The sequence below is a fragment of the Hyaena hyaena genome, unplaced genomic scaffold (genome assembly GCF_003009895.1).
Source record: "Hyaena hyaena isolate Hyena2069 unplaced genomic scaffold, ASM300989v1 scaffold_88, whole genome shotgun sequence".
Lineage (NCBI taxonomy): Eukaryota > Metazoa > Chordata > Mammalia > Carnivora > Hyaenidae > Hyaena > Hyaena hyaena.
The window spans coordinates 2,112,698-2,129,870 of NW_024080720.1; the positions used below are offsets into that span (position 1 = coordinate 2,112,698).

Genomic DNA, 17,173 nt, shown 5'->3' on the forward strand with positions numbered 1-17,173 from the left:
CTTCTAGGCAAAATCATCATGGCGGTACCTGAGCTTCATTAGGCAGGAGCTCAGTGTAGCTGGTTCAACGCCACCCTGTTCTCTTTCACGCCTGTTCACGCCTTTATCACCAGTAGGCTTTGTAGTTAGGCTGGCCTAACCTCTCCATTCAACAACAGCGTGACTTTGGGTGTATATCTTAATCAGCCTGAGCCATGCCACCCTTATTCATAATGAAAATTCTGGACTTACACAAGGTCGTTGTTGTAAGGACTAAGGAAGACAATGCAAGTACCTGTGACATCTACCTACCACTTGATTCTTATTATTATTGAACACCTACAGGACATGGTGCAGGGTAAGGGATAGTGACCTTTAAGCTTTCATTTGCTCACTTACTTACGTAATCACTTACTCTTTCAACCAATATTTATTGGGCTCTGGGAAGGTGTGAGACACGGAGTTTGGCTCTGATGACGCAGTGGTGAGCAGGACCTGCTCTCAGAGCCTAGGTCTAGTAAGAAGTTCATAGTCCAATGCAGTGCTGTGTTCCCAGAGAGTAGGGCATGGTGGGGGGGATGTTTGAGACACAGGGCATGGGTAGGGAACTAAATTACACTGCATTATTTACTCATCTAGACAATTGTCATTCTTTTTGGTTAACTTTCTATTCTTGAGATTCCATCCAGGACTGGGCCCCAGTTGGATGTGTGTCTTTAGTATCTATCTAATATTTGTTAATTCCCTGCTTTAACACATAGAAGAAGCCTCCAGATGCAGGTGTTTTAGGCAGGTGGCAGCATCTGAAGAAATTTTACTACTATGAATCCCTCTTGCTATTCAAACTCAACAACCGGATAGACTTTTTTTTCAGATGGTGCACAGATATGACCAGGATTTGTGAAGATGGGTCCCCATCAGCCACATTTTACAGTTGAAGAAACTGAGTCTCTTGGTGGAAGGGAGTAGGGAGTTCTCTTCAAAATGGTTGGGCAAGCAAAGCCAAGAGAAGTCTTTGTGGTGATTATATATATATTATATATACATTATATAATATATATTATATACATATAAAAGAGAGATGTGTATATACATATATATACATGTACGCTGTCTCACACACACACATATAATAATAAGATTGCTCCTCCCCTACCTCTGCAGTAAGAGTGTGCGTATGTGTGTGTTAAGTGTGTGGAGACACAGGCCTTTCCGCGTGAGTGACAGCGGGAGTCCATCCCTCCAGGAGACGCGTGCAGAATGACCAATGGGATGGAGGCGGGGTGGATGGGTACCAGTCTCTGCAGAGGCCGGGTGGAATCCGTCGCGCCCACCCTCGGCACCTCCCACCCCCAGTCCCCGTCAGTCCTTCCGCTCTGGGTTCTCCAGGGGGCGCACCCAAGGTGCTCATCCCCTTAATGCAATCCCAGGCCCAGGAGTGGGGCAGGGGAGCGAGGCTCAGGTCTGACGATCGCAGGCTGCGGTCCCCGCGCCGCAGCGCTGCGGCGGTGAGCACCTCGCTGGGAGGCCGGCAGCCTCCGGGGTGCCAATATGTAAAGCAGCTGGCGGCGCTGGGCGGGGCCTGGGCGCGATGCAAATGACGGAGGCGGGGCCTGCCCGGGGCTCCGCCTCCCTCCCCCGCAGCTGGGGCCAGCGGTGCCAAGCGCAGCTGGACGAGCGGTGGCAGCTGGGCGAGTGACAGCCTCAGCTCCGCGCGCCGCGGCGGCCAGAGCCGGCGCAGGGGAAGCGCCCGCGGCCCCGGGCGGCAGCAGCAGCCGCCTCCTCGCGCGCCTCCCGGGCCCGCATCCCGCGCTCCCGCGGCCCCGGGGCCGGCACCTCTCGGCTCCCGCTCCCCGCGCGCAAGATGGCTGACCCGGCTGCGGGGCCGCCGCCGAGCGAGGGCGAGGAGAGCACCGTGCGCTTCGCCCGCAAAGGCGCCCTCCGGCAGAAGAACGTGCACGAGGTGAAGAACCACAAATTCACCGCCCGCTTCTTCAAGCAGCCCACCTTCTGCAGCCACTGCACCGACTTCATCTGGTGAGAGCGCGCCGGCGCAGGGCACCTTCCCGGGGCCCCGAGGGCAGCGCCGCGCGCGGGGGCCTCCCTTTCCGTGTCCCCGAGGCGGGTCGAGCGCCGCCGGGCCCCGCGTCCCCAGCTCCCCGCCCCGGACGCCCGGGTGCACAGTCCTGCGGCTTCCTCCTCCCCGGCCCCAGACGGCCGGCCGCAGGGTGCCTCCGGCTCGCTCTTCTCTCCTGCCGCCCCGCGAGCGCCCCGGGGCCGCGTCGCGGGCGCTGGCTCTCCAGCTGCTCCGAGCGCGGGATGGCGGTCCCTCCCTGGAGTTCCCGCTCGCCCGGGGTTCCCCGTCTCCCCGCCTCCTTCCAGGCTCGAGGCGCCTGCACCCCCTCCCCTCCTTTCCGGGGGCAGTGTCCCGGGAGTCCTGTCTATCTCCCCGCGGGCGTGGGGCATCCTTTCCTCCCCTTCTGCGTCTCCCGCCGTGGCGCCCCGGGTTCTCTCTTATTGCGCTTTCCGGCGGGCCAGGGTTCGCCTTCGCGCTCCTCGGTTTTCCTCTCGCTTCACTGCGGGGATCTTTATTCCCCAGCTCTCACCCCGTCCCTCTAGACATGGGGAGCCCTTTCTCTCTTCGCAGACCCCTGGGGAACAGCACCGCCGAGGGGTCTCTCTTATCCTCCCTCTGGATGCGGTTTTATCTCTTCTCTCTCCCCGAAGGTACCGGGGCATCTCTGTGGGCAGATCTCCCGCCTGCCCCCCACCCTCCTTGCGACGGAAACGCTCCCCCCATCCCGCCACCTGGTGGTCGCAGCCTCCCTCTTCTGCCTTCCGAGGGGAGGTGGGGGTTACCGCCGAGCTCCCAGCTGCCCCCTCCACCAAAGGCGGAAGACTCTTGGGCATCCGCCTGTGGCTTGGAGGTTGCACCTGGGGTAAAGGGGCCGGGGAAGGGGGGTGACGTGGGGGAACTAGCTGGTGGCTGGGCCCCTAGGGCTTGCTGACATGCCTGTTTCTGCCTTTGCAGGGGCTTCGGGAAGCAAGGATTCCAGTGCCAAGGTAGGCCGTGGGGCTCTGGGGATGCCCAGATTGTGGGAAGAGATGGTGAAAAAGACTTTCTAGAAGTGACTGAGTTAGGCAGGGAGTGAAGGAATCACTTCTGCCGGAGTGACCTGCCAAGCTAGGAATGCATCACCACCAAAGGTCCCTTTTAAAGTGTGTGTGTATGTGGGGCAGCGGTGCTCCATCCGGGAAAGCTGAGTGCAGTGGGGGACCCTGCCTGCCAAGCAAGAGCATGCACCCTGTCTGCCTTCCCTGCCACGGAAGAGTCCAATCCTGCCCCCTGCACCTATCTTGCTTGGCCAGTCCTGCTTCTGGAGGAAGTGTCTCCAGGGGCCATTTCGGGGAGGATCCTTCCTCAGAGAGGCCCTTCCTCATCTCACACAGAGACGTTCTGCCTCTTCCCCTGCTTCACAGAAGTCTGCGCAGGTGGCTGCCGCCTCTGCATATGGTGCATCCCCTAGAAAGGTGCCCGTGGTTGTCCCCTGGGCCTCCGCCTTCTCTGAAAGAGGTCGTTCCAGATGGGGTGCCTCACAGGCGCTGGTTTAAATTGCCTTTTCCATCTTCTGGCTACCTTCAGGAAGGACTCCAAGTGATTGGTTACCTGGGTCCTTGCACCTGGTTTGAGATCCTTGACCCTAGCCAGGGATGCTAAACCTAGTACTTGTATTCCTGTGTCAGGTAGCCTTGGCCATCCCTCCTTGCAAATTTGCTCTCCATGGTCAGATTATCTGCGGATTTGTTTAGCCCTTAGGGTGTCCAACATTTTTTGAATTTGATGTCCACATTTAGAACTGGGAGATTTCACATACATCCTTGAATTTCCAACTTCAAGTTTGATGAGAATTGGACCCACTTTCTTGTTGGAATAGTCTTTTGGAGCCATTTTCATAGAGAGGGGCACACATTCACCATTTTATCTCAGTCCGTCCCAGCTGGGCCCGCTTCACCCAGAATTTCTGGCTCTGGTAGGCATTCAAGTTTGCAACTTCTGTTCTGGGAAGTTTTTTTTCCCCCTCCCCAATTTTGAGCCATGTGTGGTTGAGTTTGGTGAGAAATGTCTCATTTCTGGGGTGTGTCTTCGGGGCAAACTGACCGCGCTGGGGAGCTGGTTTAGATCAGAAGAAGAAAGCATTTGAGCGCCCAAAAGTCTGCGACGTGACTTAGCACTAATTTTTGTTGTAGCACCTCCACCCTCCAGGGAAAAGTCCAGTGATCCCTGGTGAGTGTGGGCGGCATTGTCAGTTGTACTTGGTGCTCTCAGTGTGGCACTGCTGTCTTCTAAGACTTGCAGGTTCCTTCAACTACGACCTAGGGAAGAGCTGGCCCATCCAGTGAGCCTTACGGACCTGCCCAGCCTCTCTTACCAAGGTGTGGAGCCCCTGTCTCACGCTCTGCACCAGACAACTTCCCAAATCCTTTTATTATTTTTTTCCAGTTTTACATACTTTTTAAAAGTTTATTTATTTATTTTGAGAGGGAGAGCACACACGAGTAGAGGAAGGGGAGAGAGAGAGAGAGAGAGAGAGAGGGAGAGAGAGAATCCCAAGCAGGTTCCACATTGTCAGCACAGAGCCTGACATGGGGCTCGAACCCATGAACTGTGGGATCATGACCTGAGCCGAAATCAAGAGTCAGATGCTTAACCGACTGAGCCACCCAGGTGCCCCTCTTATTTTTATTTTATTATTATTATTTTAATTGAAGTATAATTAACATGTAACAGTGTTATGTTAGTTTCAAGTCTTCCTGAATCCCTTTAAAGTGGCAACAACTTAGGCTCTGTTGCAAACAGATTGTTTTCTAGAACTTTGGCCCCGGAAGCAGAATATCAGTGGTGTCTTAGTACTGGAACGTGTAGATGATCTTTGAGGTTACCTTTCACTTTCATGCATCCATTTCTGTCTTTGTCACTTGCTGGTGTCGAGGGTGATTTTTTAATATTTTTATTGCTGCTTTCCCACTTGCTCCACAGACACTGGTGCATGGGGAAGTCACTCTGGATGTGTAGGTGATGGCATATCTGAAGCAGGAGATCCTGTTTCTCAAAGCCTGGAAAGTGGTAGGAATTTTCTGGTGTAGTGAGAATAAAGCAGAATTAAAGTTTCCAATCAAATACAGCAACTTCAGAAGTAGAAGTACTTATTATTATTTGCATTTTTACTATTATTATTTTTAATCACCTTTATTTTCCTTCTGTCCCTGAGAGGCAATGTAGTGTAGTGGACATAGATGTACAGGCCATCAGGCAAGTCACTGTGAGTTTGAATCTAGCTTCGAGGCTTCCCAGCCGTGTTACTGAGCTCAGGTTCCTTGTCTATAAAATGGGTCCAAAAAACAGGATCTACCTTAAAAAGTTGCTTAGTAGCTCGAAGCTGTTGCGTATGAGATGTTTGGATCAGAGCTCAGCATGGAGTAAGCACTCAGAGCACATCAGCTCCTGTGATTGTCCCCCAACTACCCCAGTGTTGGGGCGGGTGTGAGAGAAGACTGTCTCTAAAGGGTTGCTTTGCCATGGAGCCAGCTGCCAGGTGAGAGCCGAAATCCAGCTGTGAACGGCTGGTCACCCATGTCACTGTTTTGGCAGTATATTCCATCTGGGCAGGAGTGGAAACAAGCAAGAGAGGGGGAGAGGGCGGACCGGCAGCCCCTGACATAGAGATGCTTAGGTTGGAGGGAGGCAGCCAGGAAGGGGAGAACGTTACCTGATGATCTGCTCAGAGTTACCTGCGACTGAATTTGGAACCACCTGAATATTTTGGCACCACCAATTTCCTCTTAAACTGTGCCCAGTTAAAATGGGATCAACATTTTATAGAGAATATATAAGGTTTATGTATGTATGTAGGTATGTATGTATTTTTAAGAGAGAGAAAGAGAGAGAGAGAGAGAAAGCACGCAAGTGAGCAAGGGGCAGAGAGAGAGAGAGGGAGAGAGAAACCCATGAGGCGCAGAGAGGGTGCAGAGCCCGAACTCACCAGAGGCCGGGCTCGATCTTATCAACTATGAGATCACGACCTGAGCTGAAGTGCGGTGCTTCACTGACTGAGCCACCCAGGGGCTCCAAGGATACATAAGGTTTTAGTTTCTTACTTGAGTCAGAGGTCCAGAGCCCAGGATCCTGGGTCCTTTCAGTTTTCTGCTCCACCATCCAGAAAGTGCCAATAAGCTCATGGCCCGAGAAGGAAGCTAGACTATCCAGTCATCGCATCTTTGTTTCAGCCAGCAAGGAGGAAAGGGTAAAAAGAAAGGCAAAGGCCACATGGTCACTGCCCCTTCTGGAACTTGCTGTGAGATACTTCTGCCTCTCTGCTACTAGGTCAGACTAAATCACCTACCGGCACAGTGTTACAAAAGGGTATATGGAAAATGTAATGTTAATTTCAAGTCGCCCTGTTCCCAGCTACAGGTTAGGGCGGCGGGGTGTTCCATTTCAAAAGCAGAAGGGGAGAGGGGGTTTAGTCTGCACCGTTCTTGGATAGGAGGTGTGTAGGATGATCCTAAGGCACGGAACCCACGGAGCCTCCATACTCCATCTTGCTGCCATGGAAACGGGATGCTGGGAGGGGCTGAGGGAGGAAGGATGGGAAGTCCATCAGCCATGGGAAATCATGGATGTCTGTGTGCTCAGGGGAGCGTATGGATAGATTTCCTTATTTTTGTGCTGCTAGAGGACAAAATTCTAGATTGCCACATAGTTTCTCCCCTTTTTGTTACCCATGTTCTCTATGTTCTATAAAACCACTCTCCGTGAGATAGTTTAAGGCCTCTGGTGACAGGATGCTAGGGCTGAGCATCCGTATCATGAAACTAAATTCTGGATAATAAGTGGGGCCCCCAGAAAAGCAAGGCCGACTTTTCTCTGGCATTCTTTAGAGAACCTTAGAACTTGCATTTGTGTGTTAATTGTAATGAAAAACAAGCCTTTGGGTGGCTTTCGACTCTTACACCAAGAAGCTTTTGCAGTTTTGCAGAGAGAAAAACTAATTAAATTTTTAAAAAATGTTTGTTTATTTTTGAGGGAGAGAGAGAGTGTTCAGGGGAGGGGCAGACAGAGTGGGAGACACAGAATTTGAAGCAGGTTCCAGGCTCTGATCTGTCAGCACAGAGCCCCGTGTGGGGCTTGAACTCAAGAACTGCGGGATCATGACCTGAGCTGAAGTCTGAGCTACTCAGGTGCCCCAAAACTATTTTTTTTAAAAAAGAAGTTATTTTAGTATAAGCTGGCAAGCAATACCATTTAGAGATTCAGAATTCATAGCATGGGTTTGGAGTCGGGTAGAGCTGAGTTTCAATCTCTGCTCTGCCACCTACTTTGTGAACTTGGGTAAATCATCCACCTGTAGTGGCCTCAGTTTCCTCATCTGTAAAATGGGGCTAATAGTACCTATGTCATAGGGTTATTGTGCATACCAAGGTGCAAGAGAAATGTCCACAGTCAGTATCCATGACTCTAAGTGGGATGATCATTATTACTTGATTTGTGGTAGGAAACTCTGTCAAAGTGGGAGAGTTCATTCTGGAAGTCGTTGAATGACTAGGCTGCTTTCGTGTATTTAGGTGGGTTTTCCTCTCAGATGTGTTTCTTCATAGGCTCTGGGCAACACCAGTGTGTGCACTGTTCAGCCAGCCAGGCTTGTTCAGATTTTCTTTTCTCACACTTTCCTCGTGAGAAAGATCTCAAATTGTCAGGGACTCTCTAGAAAAACCCCAGAGCACTAGTTTTCTGACTATAAAGACCTAGCAGGGATGATTATAATGAGTAAGCCAGCTCTTCCCTTTCCTGTGGAGATTCAAAAGCGTTTTAACCTTTTAATAGAAGTTATTCTTTAAGAACCCCAAAATGTTGCATAAACTCAACCACTGCTGTTTTTTATCAGTGTCGACTCTGTGGGATACAAGTGTATTTTAGTGTGTAGTCAACACATACATATTAAACACATACAGATTAAAATACGCTCTTTTTAAAAACAACAATCAGGGGCGCCTGGGTGGCTTAGTCAGTTAAGCGTCCGTCCGACTTTCGCTTAGGTCACGATCTCGCGGTTCGTGGGTTTGAGCCCCGCGTCGGGCTCTGTGCTGACTGCCAGCTCAGAGCCTAGAGCCTGTTTCAGAGTCTGTGTCTCCCTCTCTCTCTGACCCTCCCCTGCTCACACTGTCTCTCTGTCTCCTAGAAATAAATAAAAATATTTAAAAAAAACCAACAACAATCAAAGCTGAATCAGGTTTATTTTCTTTTTGGCATCGTTTTCCCTGGCAGCTTATAATACAATATCCTATACTTCAGGTAGAACTTTCTCATAAAGAAGTATTTTTAAAATTAAATTAAATTTAATTAGATTAAATTTATTTTATGTTATGTTATTTTATTTTATTTCTTTGTTTTATGTACAATCAGTCAGTAAGGCTGTTAGCTACTGGAGTGTCCTTCTATTATTCCATTTCCCTTCCAGAAGCAGGTCCCAGAGGCCTGTGGGTGAAACTCTGCTCACCTTAGCTTTTTCTGAATGTGTCCTGAGGGTTCTATGTAGATCAAAGACAGAAGGTCCTTGACTTTGTATTTGATGGTTTGACTTTTTTATTTTTTCTGTCCCTCCCCTGCTCGCATGCATGCTGTCTCTCTTTGAAAAATAAATAAATATTCAAAAAAATTAAAAAAAAATCTTTAGCGTGGGGGCCCTTGGTGGCTCAGTCATGATCTCGTGGTTCACGAGTTGGAACCTCATATCAGGCTCTCTGCTGTCAGCATAGAGCCCGCTTCGGATTGTGTCTCCCTCTCTCTGCCCCTCTTCCAGTTGTGCAAGCTCTCTCTCTCTTTCTCAAAAATAAACAAACATTAAAAAAATATTTAGATGAATTGATACTGGGTCTTAAAAAGGAGGGCTGATTTGTTGGAGAGGCAACAGTAAATTCATTTTTAGCGGTTGAGCACTTGGGGCAAGCTCAAAATGTCACGGCAACAGAATGCCTTTCTATAAATATGGAAAATACCACCTTTGGAAATGTAGTTGATATGATATGCAGGTTCTTAGAAAGTAATTAAAAAGATACGTTGTGGGGTGCCTGGGTGGCTCAGTCGGTTAAGCGTCTGACTTTGGCTCAGGTCATGATCGAGTCCCACATCGGACTCTGTGCTGACAGCTAGCTCAGAGCCTGGAGCCTGTTTTGCATTCTTTGTCTCCCTCTTTCTCTGACTCTCCCCTGCTCACGCTGCCTCTCTCTCTCTCTCTCTCAGAAATAAATAAAACATTAAAAAAAAATAAGATACCAGTGATACTCCAAGTATCTAAGTGATACTCCAAGTGGGCTGCCTAGAACCGCGTACAGCATGTTTATGGTGTATTTGAGTCAAGAAAGAAAAAGATAACAGAGAAGCTAATTGGTCAAAAGATGAACTGAAGTTTTGACAATTATTTATGTGTATTCTTGTTATTGAGGTCTCTCTTCTTTCTCTGTCTCTTTCTTCCTAGCTTTCTGTTTCTGTCTCTGTGCGTATGTGCACACATGCATGTATATAAAAGCATATGTAAATACATCAGTATGTCATAGTTTTGAGAATATGCATCTCCTTTTGATGCTTTTCAGCTACAGGTAGTTAAATTACTACAAATACAGTTTAAAATCCATGCTCTGCTCTTTTGATTTTGTAGTCCAGTTAATTCTTGGGTGGGTAGAAGGATCAGCTGAATATTTCACCAGCTCTGGATGATGGATTCAAAAGCTTGGTCTCATCATTTTTGGCATTTGATCTAATTTCATGGATTCTTTGACTTGACTCATCCTATTTCTCCATTGAAATTGTGTGATATCATACAGATAGGTCATTGGCCTTTTTATAAGGGTACAAAATCCACAGTGTTTACATGTGGCATTTGGAGGTGTGATGCCTGCTTGAAAATCTGGTAGGAGCTTTATATGTTTATTACATGCATTTATCCATCCATCCATCCATCCATCCATCCATCCATCCATCCATCCTTCCATCCTTCCATCCATCCATCCATCCATCCTTCCATCCATCCATCCATCCATCCATCCATCCATCCATCCATCCTTCCTTCCATATATTCATTCATGCTTCCAAAAAAATTCACTCATTATGTTCTGTATGTCAGGAACTATTTTAGATGGTAGGAATACAATGGTGAATGAGCTCAAGAAGATCCTAATGTCATGCAGCTTACAGTGTAAATATTCTACAAATCATGGGGTGGCTGGGTGGCTCATTGGTTGAGCATCTGACTTCAGCTCAGGTCTTTATCACGCTTTGTGAGTTCGAGACCCATATCGGGCTCTCTGCTGTCAGCACCGAACCTGCCTCAGTGCCTCTGTCCCCTCTCTCTCTGTGACTCCCACACTTGCACTGTTTCACAAAAATAAATAAAACATTAAAAAAATGATATTCTACAAATCACTGGACCAATATTTAACTGTACTTTTGTTAAGTGCTTTGCAGGAAAGGTACAGGGTGCTGTGAGAACTTATAAGGGGGATGTGAACCTATGCAATGGTTGGAGGGCGGGGGGCGTCAGGGAATTCTTTGGTCTGAGAATTAAAAAGGAAAAACAAAAGGCAGATAACTTCCCATTCTCTGAAGTAATGGGAAAGTCTGAGTTGCCAGGAAGCCAGAGATAAAAAATCTGTATTTTGAAGCTGCTCTCGTCCTCGATAAAGATCCACAGAAGGTCTTATCTCTGTCACATTTTGCAGGGAAGCCTGACTCTTTTTTTTTTTTTTTTACAAATAGTTTATTGTCAAGTTGGTTTCCATATAACACCCAGTGCTCATCCCCACAAGTGCCCTCCTCCATGCCCATCTCCCCCCTACCCCCCAACACCCATCAGTCCTTAGTTTGTTCTCAGCATTCAAGAGTCTCTCATGGTTTGCCTCCCTCCCTCTCCCCCACTATTTCCCCCCTTCTCCTCCCCCATGGTCCTCCGTTAAGTTCCTCCTAATCCTCCTATACATGCAAATATATGATATTTGTCCTTTTCTGCCTGACTTATTTCGCTCAGCATAACACCCTCAAGGTCCATCCATGTTGCTACACATGGCCAGATTTCATTCTTTCTCACTGCCATGTAGTATTCCATGGTATAGATAAACCACATCTTCTTGATCCATTCGTCCGTTGATGGACACTTAGGCTCTTTCCATGTTTTAGCTATTGTTGAGAGTGCTGCTGTGAACATTGGGGTACATGTGCTCCTATGCCTCAGCATTTCTGTATCCCTTGGGTAAATTCCTAGCAGTGCTATTGCTGGGTTATAGGAGAGTTCTATTGTTAATTTCCTGAGGAACCTCCACACTGTTTCCCAGAGGGGCTGCACCAGTTTACATCCCCACCAACAGTGTAGGAGGGTGCCCGTTTCTCCACATCCTCGCCAGCATGTAGAGTTCTCTGATTTGCTCATTTTAGCCACTCTGACTGGCGTGAGGTGGTATCTCAGTGTGGTTTTGATTTGTATTTCCCTGATGAGGAGGGATGCTGAGCATCATTTCATGTGTCTGTTGGCCATCTGGATGTCCTCTTTGGAGACATGTCTGTTCATATTGGGAAGCCCTGACTCTTGACTTGTGCCATGGTCACCAGTAAGATGAATATTTAGTAGAGTCAGATAGCTGCTTCCCTGTCAGTTCGACAAAGAACTTCATTACCTCCTAGCTAATAACCCAGATAATAAGCTGGCTTCTTTGTTGTTTTAGGGGTTGCAGTTTGATGTGGAGAAAAATCAGATCATTTTGGAGGTGGAAGAGAAAGTCTGAGCTGACAGATTGAGAATAAGTAAAAAGGGAGTGTAAAGCATCTCAGTGAGAGGCATCTGAACTGAAAGCCAATTTTTAGGGACACAGGATTACTCGTCTTGCCTCCTGGATACCTTCCTTACCCTGGGTTGAGGTCTGATGTTCTACAGATGTTCATTTTGTTGACTTAGGCAGTGTTTTCTCTCATTTGGAGGATAATTTGTAAGTAGCTTCACAGTAAGCCCCATTGAATCACATGCAGAAAATGATCTCCGTCTTTTCTGATCTCGGTTTGGTGCTAATGTGTCTTTAACGCCGCTCTAACACAAATTTGGGCACTTAATAAATGTTCTGTATTTTTTATTATAAAAGAACTACAGAGAATTATGAGCACATAGGGATATGTTAGTTTCTACCCATAAACCATCCCCTCACGTTCCCCCCCTCCCCCCGACTTTAGCCTAATGTCAAGCCTTGTCTTGTTTTACCTCTGGGTCTAATTTCATACTGGCTGTATTGTTTTTCCCAGAAATGGTTGGTATTGGAAGAAAGCTCAATGTAGCAGAGAATTGAAAGACATCACAATTGCAGGGTTTGGAAGAGATGGTGGCTTTTATTCAGAAGTATCAATCTTTTAATATTACTGTTGGTATTGTTGCTGTTACTTTTTATTGTCTTCTTTCCTGCTTGTTTGTGTCTTCTGGATGTCTTCTTTTCCCTCAGCACACACAGAGAACGTTGCCCTATTGAATCTGAAGAACTGAGGCCCAGACTGGGAGGGTTCAGATGCCTTCCTGTTGAGTCTTGGCACTTACTAAGTAGATGGAAATTAATTTAGCTCAATAATAACCATGTTCCCAGGTGGGGGCGGGAATTCTGGACACTTTTTTTACCTTGCCACTGTCCAGTGACCAGACTTTGGGTTTCTAGATAGATAGTATAAATTGAATTGAGAGGATAGTCTCAAAAATCAGACAGACTTGATTTCAAATCCTGCTCTGTCTCCTTGACTCTATGACCCTGGGCTGGTGAAACCTACCTGGCTTGATCCAACGATCTATCTCTCCATCCATCTACCCCACCAACCCATGTACTAATCCATTTCATCTATCTACTCAGCCATTTTTCCATCCATTCATGTTGAGGGCCTGCCATGTTTCAGGTACTGTTTTAGGCACTGAAACTAGAGCAGTGAAGCAGACAGAGTCCCTGCTCTCATGGAGTTTACATTCTAGTGGAAGAAGAAGAGCAATTAATACATAACTTAGAAGAAATACATTGTGGAATGTCCAGTTGTAGTATGGGCTTTGAAGAGGAATCTATCCTTGCCCTTGATGGTCTTCCTGGTCATTGGTGGGGAGACTGGCACATGGCCAGTTAGTCCCGCCACATAAATGAGAAGTGAGATGACATCCTTACTCCTGGGAGGGGTCGAGAAGATTCCACAAAGGAGGTAACATTTGGGAACAGTCTTACAGCAGGAGTGGGAGTTCCCAGATTGACAAGAGGCTGGAGGCTGGGAAGGGTGTTTCAGGCAGAGGACAACTCAAGTTGAGACACATGAAGGAGAGAACACGGCACATGCAGGGAATGGGAAGGAGGACGTGCTGGGGGGGGAGGGGTGGGCGCGGTGCTTGGAAGGTCAATGTCACATAGGAGGGTTTGGACCTTGTGAAGGCAGGATAGTGACTAGGAGGTGCTTGCTATCAGTGTTCTAAAGCGGGATGTTTGAGGGTGAGGGAAGTGGCTAAACGTTTGAGAAAGAGGAGCATGAAGTGCATTTGAACCAGTAATTGCCGTGACTCAGATCCTGCAATTCCAGGCTTGTGGGGTTGGAGGGCAGGTAAGGGAAACTGAAATGACCATTCAGAGGCTGTCAGGGGTGTCACCGGAGCATCAAGGGGCTATTGCTATTTTTCACACCGTAAAGAGATGTTCGTGTCAGTCATACTGTTGATTGTTCTATTTTGGGAGGTGGTTACTGGGTTATTTTTATGGTTCTAACAATAGGGATATCTCTCTTCCCTGCATCCTTAGGCGGAGAGGGCCGTGGAAATGATTTTTCCTCTGAAAAGAATCCTCCCACTGCCTTCTCCCTCCCGGCTGCTGTCACTTATCCACCACGTGTTAATGGAGTTAATGGAGCCCGTGCTGCATGGGTGGTGAGGAGTTTGTGCTTTGGAAATTGAAAGGCATTGCCGCCAATCTTAGCTTCTTGTTACAGGGCGGATGAACATATTTCCTTAAACTCTTTGAGCTTTTGTTTCTTTAGAGGTAAAAGGAAACAATAGTATCTTGTTTATAGGGCACAGGTCCAGCAATTCTTTAGTGCCTTGCCTGACATACACTGAGCGCTTGATAAATGGCAGCTATTTGGATTTATTCCTGGGGCCGGGCGCCGTCTTGTCCTTACCAACTCTATAATCCTGTTGGGGAGGCAAATGCAATGATCTCGAGTCAAGGACTTGATGCAAGAAGGAACGTGTTTACACGCTCTGGGCGATAGTATTAGGTGCAGGTGCAACTTACAATGTTTCTGAGCGAGAAACTCTAAGCTGGGGTCAGAGCTGTGACAGGAACACGGGTGAGCAACAGTGTTTTCTGTGCAACAGTTTCCTGGCTTTGGAGGCTTTAATTTGTGGGAAACCTCAGAAGCTGAATTGAGATCTGCGATGGTCCCATCTGCTGCCTTCATTTTGAAAACGTGTTGATGGCATTTCAACTTTAAATAGATTTCTGACCATTTCACTTTTTAAATTTTGAGTTTCCTTCATCCTCCAGATGGAATGTTTATGTGCTCTTTTGGGTTGAAGAAGAAGCTGCCAAATAATGTGGGTGAAGGTGGAGGGTGAAGCCTGCAAGACTGTCTCTTGTGATGATGCTCTCGGGTGATTTTTAGGAGCTAACCGTATTTTGAAGATCTTTATTCCCTCCCTTAAGTGAGGGTCATTATTTAGGATTTTTGTGATGCTGCAAATGACAACTTATATCTGTTATCTGGGTTGTTTTTATGTGTGAGCAAAATGTATGCTTGGGATTATTGATAATTCTATCTGGGCCAAATAGTGCACATAGGAAAGGAAGATTGGCATAGAGTGGCGAGGGACATCTTTGTATTTCAGTTAGATACTCATGTTTTTTTAAAACACAGTTTTTTAAAAAATATTTTTATCTATTTCTAGGAGAGAGAGAGAGAGAGACAGCATGAGCAGGGGACGGTCAGAGAGAGAGAGGGAGACACAGACTCTGAAATAGGCTCCAGGCTCTGAGCTGGCTGTCAGCACAGAGCTTGATGCCGGGCTCGAACCCATGAACCGCGAGATCATGACCCAAGCGAAAGTCGGACGCTTAACCGACTAAGCCACCCAGGCGCCCCTAAAACACAGTTTTTTAAAGTTTATTTATTTTTTAAGAGAAAGAGAGAGAGAGAGAGAGCATGCACTCATGCACATGAGCACAAAAGGGGCAGAGAGAAAGGGAGAGAGAGAACCCCAAGCAGGTTTTGCACTGTTAGCACAGAGCTTGACACGGGGCTTGATCTCATGAACCGTGAGATCATGAACTGAGTTGAAATCCAGAGTCAAACGCTTAACTGGCTGAGCCACCAGGCGCTCCAGATACACCTCTTTTTGATGACTGGTTTTTCTGTTCTTCCCAGATTTAAGTCCAGAGTCTTTCCCATGAGTTACAAGTCCTTGTCTGCCCTGGGTCTTCATGAACCATGCTTGTACCTCCCTTTTATTCACTTTTCACTTTTTAGGTAAAGACCCAACTGCTCTTCTTCAATCAGGATACAGCCCTATCTACCCCAGGGCATTTGCACATACTCTGTTTTCAGCTTCAATTGGTCTTTCCTCTCCTCTTCCCCAGCTTGCCTCCTACTCTTCCTTCAGAACTTAGCTCACTGTCACTTCTTCAGAGAAACCTTCCCAGCTTTTCCAAACCAGATTCCCCCTTGTACAATTGCATAACCCCTGTCAACTTTACATTTTCTAATTATATATTAGTTTGAGTGTTTAGTCTTTGCCACCAGAGTGTCAGTTTTGTGTGTGTAGGGGCCACATCTGTCTCATTTCCTGTTCTTTCTGAAGTACCCAGCTCAAACCTGGCTCATAGGATGTGCTCAATAAATACCTGTTGACTGAACAAATGGTATAGGGGAGAAATGACTGTAAGAAGGAGTCATATGATTTGGGTTTTGGTGCTAGTTTTTTATGGCTCGATCTGTGACTTTTATGAGAATTATATCACTTTCTAGTTCACAGGCTCTGATTACTTTTGTTTGAACCCGTCCCTCCCCTCCCCGCCCCTCCCAAATTGCCCTTCCTAGAGCCTGTTGGGAAGTGATTTTCAAAAGTATGCTGCTAACTTGGGGCACAGCCTCATGCTTTGTCCATGTTTTTCCGTGAAGATGAATAGTTCCTCTACTGAAGTCCCTGCCTTTGTTCATCATGGACCCTGGTGGGCCGGAGTGAAAAGAATTTCCTCTAACATAACATATGCTGGAAGCCACCTCCGTTGGCCCTCAGCAGAATAGTGGACACACAATGGAATATTGTACAGCAACGAACAGGAACCGACTGCAGCTATATATAGCACAAATGATTCTCCTAAGCTGAAAAAGTCAGGCACAATACCTTCTGTATGACCCATTCACTTGATGTTCAGGAGCCGATGAAAGTAATTAAAGGGGATATAGGGTAGGACAGTCATTGCCCTGGGGGTCATCACTGAGAGAGGCTTCCGGGATGCCACCGATGTTCTGTTTCTTTATCCGGGTGCTGGTTACACAGATGTGTTCAGATCATGACATTTCACTGAGCTGTATACTTATATGTGCTTTTCTGTCATTATACTCTAATAGAATATTTACTTTATTATTATTTTTTTAATGTTTACTTATTTTTGAGAGAGAGACAGAGTATGAGCAAAGGAGGGGCAGAGAGTAGGGGAGACACAGAATCGGAAGCAGGCTCTAGGCTCTGAGCTGTCAGCACAGAACCCCACATGGGGTTGGAACCCATGCATGGCGAGATCATGACCTGAGCCGAAGTCGGATGCTCAACCGACTGGGCCACCCGGGTGCCCCTTAACAGAACATTTAAAAAAGGAAGTGTAAATCACTGAGGCGGAACCTCAAAAATATTAGTTGGGACTTTTTTAGTTGTACACACAGAAGTGACATCCATATGGGAGACAAGCACATTCTGGAGTCAGTCATCGAGGGATGGTACCGTTTGCCTTCTTGGGGGGACATCTGCTTCTTATTTCAATGTTGCCCATCGGGTGCAAACTGTAGAACAAGGAAGCCAGGGCATTCTGACAATCTTCCCATCAAATAATTTAGTTCTGTTAATACCCGGAAAATTTGGAGCTCATAAACTAT

The 17,173-nt window shown here is 47.2% G+C and overlaps 1 protein-coding gene across 2 annotated transcripts in view; it reads left to right on the top strand.

Moving 5' to 3' along the window:
- Positions 1-1,650: 1,650 nt before the first annotated feature.
- Positions 1,651-17,173, top strand: part of PRKCB (protein kinase C beta) — a 329,605-nt gene continuing 314,082 nt past the window's right edge. The window contains exons 1-2 of one of the 2 annotated variants that reach the window (XM_039234397.1): positions 1,651-2,016; positions 3,011-3,042. In XM_039234397.1, the coding sequence (XP_039090328.1) occupies positions 1,844-2,016; positions 3,011-3,042 (205 nt within the window). In that variant the 5' untranslated portion in view covers positions 1,651-1,843. The remainder of the gene's footprint in view (positions 2,017-3,010; positions 3,043-17,173) is intronic. The other variant, XM_039234398.1, reaches the window with a different exon arrangement.